The 3,271-nt window shown below is 56.8% G+C and overlaps 1 protein-coding gene across 1 annotated transcript in view; it reads left to right on the top strand.

Annotated features, from left to right (window-relative positions):
* MCIDAS (multiciliate differentiation and DNA synthesis associated cell cycle protein) overlaps window positions 1-3,101 on the top strand; it is a 7,285-nt gene extending 4,184 nt beyond the window's left edge. Inside the window, exons 4-7 of the mRNA XM_012655282.1 lie at window positions 854-926; window positions 1,480-1,703; window positions 2,332-2,442; window positions 2,661-3,101. Coding sequence (XP_012510736.1) covers window positions 854-926; window positions 1,480-1,703; window positions 2,332-2,442; window positions 2,661-3,101 — 849 coding nt within the window. The remainder of the gene's footprint in view (window positions 1-853; window positions 927-1,479; window positions 1,704-2,331; window positions 2,443-2,660) is intronic.
* The last annotated feature ends 170 nt before the right edge of the window (window positions 3,102-3,271 follow it).

The following is a 3,271-nucleotide window of genomic DNA, read 5'->3' as shown; positions in this document are numbered from 1 at the left end:
GGCCTCCCAGAGTGCTAGGATTACAGGCGTGAGCCACCGCGCCCGGCCTATAACTCTAAATGTTCTTGATTTAAGGGACTAAGAAGGTCCCTGGGCATCCAGCTTTTTCTGCACCCAGACACCCTGCAGGAGCCCAGGAGAGTGTACAGTTCAAGATGTTGGAGGTGCAGCCCAACTTTGTGAGGAGCCGAAAAGAGCAATAGAGGCCATACTGCTGTGCGGTGAACAGAAGCATTTTCCATAGCATCCCGAGTCCCTCAAATCATAGCCTACCCTTCCCCCTCCGTTGTGGGAGTGGGGGTAGCCATGACCGAGACTTGGCGGGAAACACGCCTCAAGTTACTGCTTTGGAGGACCTTGCAAGCTGATCGGGTCTGGGGAGGAAGGACCCGGCGTTCACGTGTGCTCTGTGCTCTTAAAGAGGTGGCTCCGTGGCGGGTCGGGTAAGTCGGAGTTGAGGTTCCGCGGGCGCAAGAGGAACGCGCCGGGCGGCAAGGGGGAGGCACGCGGGACTGTGCAGCTGCCTGAGGCCGGGCGCCAGTCCCCCGCGCCGCGCGCTGAAGGACTGACCGCCGACGCACCAGCGCTCAGTGTCCGCGCCTGGGGGGAGTCGCGAACTGCAGCCTCCGGGTCGGTGTCCGCGCTCCGTGCGTCCCGCTCCCCACCATGGCGGTGCAAGTCTGCCGCGTTCTCTGTCCCGGTTGCGGCTTGAGTTTTCAGGTACGAGACTGGGCTGCAAACGCGAGTGAGTGCAGACCCGATGCCGAGCCCGAGGGGACGTCTGTCGGTCTAGGAATTGTCCCGGACCAGCCAGAGTCTACGTTAACCGGTTTGCACCTCTGGTTTATTTTAGAACCATTCCCTCCAAACGGAAGCAGCCTTCGATCTGCAGGACTTCAGAGACACGGTGGATGATCTCATTGCAGGCAAGTGAAGTCTCCTTGCAGTTAAATAACAGTGAGGTTGCCTTCCACCCCCAAATCAGACTAGTTCAGAGTTTGTGGTCCTGAAGGTGGTAAACCCAACTACACGTCTGTGACAGTCCAGCAACTCATCAAAGGGTCTGGCTCTTTCATATTTAGAACATTCCCCTCCCTGCAACGGAGAAGTTGACTGCTGATCTATAGCTCTTTGTCGACTGTGGGTTTGAGTTGTGGGAGAGGGAGCCCTACGCTGTGATGTGACAGAGGAGAGGCTGAGTGGCACCGGTTCAGAGAATCTGAGGCCTCTGTGACTTACAGTCCTCTGCAGGTTTTCTTGATTGAGTTCAGGTCAACTCAACAGGCATCTATTGAGCACCTTCTGTGTACACACAGGATATCAGGAAGGGCTTGGGAATCCTAGACGTTGTGGACTGAGGGGTGCTTTACTTAATAAAGGAAAATCTTCACATAAACCCTACACCCAGAGTGACATTTTCTCCTATAGCTAGCGGGGCTAGAGTTTGAGACTGCAAACCCAGCTCTCACTCTTCCCCAGACTCTTCCTCTTTGATGTCACCTCCCCTTGCCAGCGGAGACTTCCCCTTCTCTCCTTGCGATGTATCACCATTTGGGCCCTGCCTCTCCCCGCCGCTGGACCCACGAGCCCTGCAGGCACCGCCGCTACGCCCTCCAGACATGCCCCCGCCTGAGCAGTATTGGAAGGAGGTGGCCGACCAGAACCAGAGGGCGCTGGGGGACGCGCTCGTTGAGAATAACCAAGTAGGGACCCTGGGTTGGCGATCAGGAATCCTGGGGCGGGGACAGGGTATAGAGCGCGGGGCGGAAGTGGAGGTTGCAAGAGCGATGATGCATTCCTGTGGATGTCAGAACCGGTGGACTGGCTCGGGGTTCACGTGGCTGCTGTTGCTCCCGCGGCTCCACCTCAGTTTCCAACTTCACTAGGTGGGAATCGTATCCCACCAGATTGTTAATAGGGGCGCCAATATTTATTGAAGCTTTCTATGTGCCTGGCCCTGCGCTTATCAATTTACTTTCTCCTCTCGTTTAATGCTCACAATCATAGAGCTAGCTTCTCTTACCGGCCCCGTTTTACAGGTAAGGAAATCGAGGTATAGGATGGTTGAACTTCATAGAAATAGAACCTAGATCTGCCTGTTATCCAAGTAATTCTCTTCACTACCAGGCTACACTGAGGATTAAGTGAAATAAATACATTTAGTCCAAGTGCTTTGTTTAAAAAAAAAAAAAAAGTCATTCTCACCAACGGAAATGTCGTTGAGTTCCCAGTTCCTATGAGACGTCAGGACCTGGATTTGATTCATGCAGAATATACCGACAAGACTGAGCACAGTGGCCTCGGGTTAAATGTTTGGGTCTCCTCCCGCAGCTGCACGTAACGCTAACCCAGAAACAAGAGGAGATCGCCTCCCTCAAGGAGCGGAACGTGCAGCTGAAGGAACTCGCCAGCCGGACCCGGCACCTGGCCTCGGTGCTGGATGTAAGTGGGGCGCGGGCGCGTGGGACAGTGCAGGACGTCGGAACTGTTCCAGTGCACCCTCCACCCTGCTCCCTGTGTTGGAACCCGGCGGGGGCCAGGGAGAGAAGAGGACGGCCCGGCGCGCGCGGTGCGTAGCGCACCCAGGTCTCCTTTTTGCGCGCCCCTCACCGGGCGAGTCCGGCAGGCCCCAGGGCGGCGCTCTTCCTTATCTTCCTTAGAAGCTGATGATCTCACAGACCCGGGACTGCGGGGCGGCGGCCGAGCCCTTCCTGCTCAAGGCGACAGCCAAAAGGAGCCTGGAGGAGCTGTTCAGTGCTGCAGGCCAGGATTGCCAGGAAGTGGATGCAGTCCTGAGGGAGATTTCGGAGCGCTGCGACGAAGCCCTTCAGAGCCGCGATCCCAAGCGGCCCCGACTACAGCCAGAGCCGGCGAACACGGACAGCAGGCCCCGGAATCTGCACGGCGCCTTCCGGGGGCTGCGCACCGACTGCAGCCGGAGCGCGTTGAACCTGGGCCACAGCGAGCTGGAGGAGGGCGGCTCGTTCAGCACTCCCATCCGCAGCCACAGCACCATCCGCACCCTCGCCTTCCCTCAGGGCAATGCCTTCACCATCCGCACAGCCAACGGGGGTTACAAATTCCGCTGGGTCCCCAGTTAAGCTGAGATGTGGTCCCCCAAAACACTGCCCTGTATTTCAATTGAAGTGCCTGGAGGCTGAGCGGGAATAGCTGGAACTGTTTCTCGAATCTGGCTTCCCAGAACTCTCCCTGCAGTGCGAATGCCACCCTGAAACTTACTTTTTCAGAAAGCATTTTTTTTTTTTTTTTT

The sequence above is a fragment of the Propithecus coquereli genome, unplaced genomic scaffold, assembly GCF_000956105.1.
Source record: "Propithecus coquereli isolate 6110/MARCELLA unplaced genomic scaffold, Pcoq_1.0 Scaffold47, whole genome shotgun sequence".
NCBI lineage: Eukaryota > Metazoa > Chordata > Mammalia > Primates > Indriidae > Propithecus > Propithecus coquereli.
Note: the sequence above shows the minus strand (reverse complement) of the source record. Positions and strands in the feature narration are given on the sequence as shown.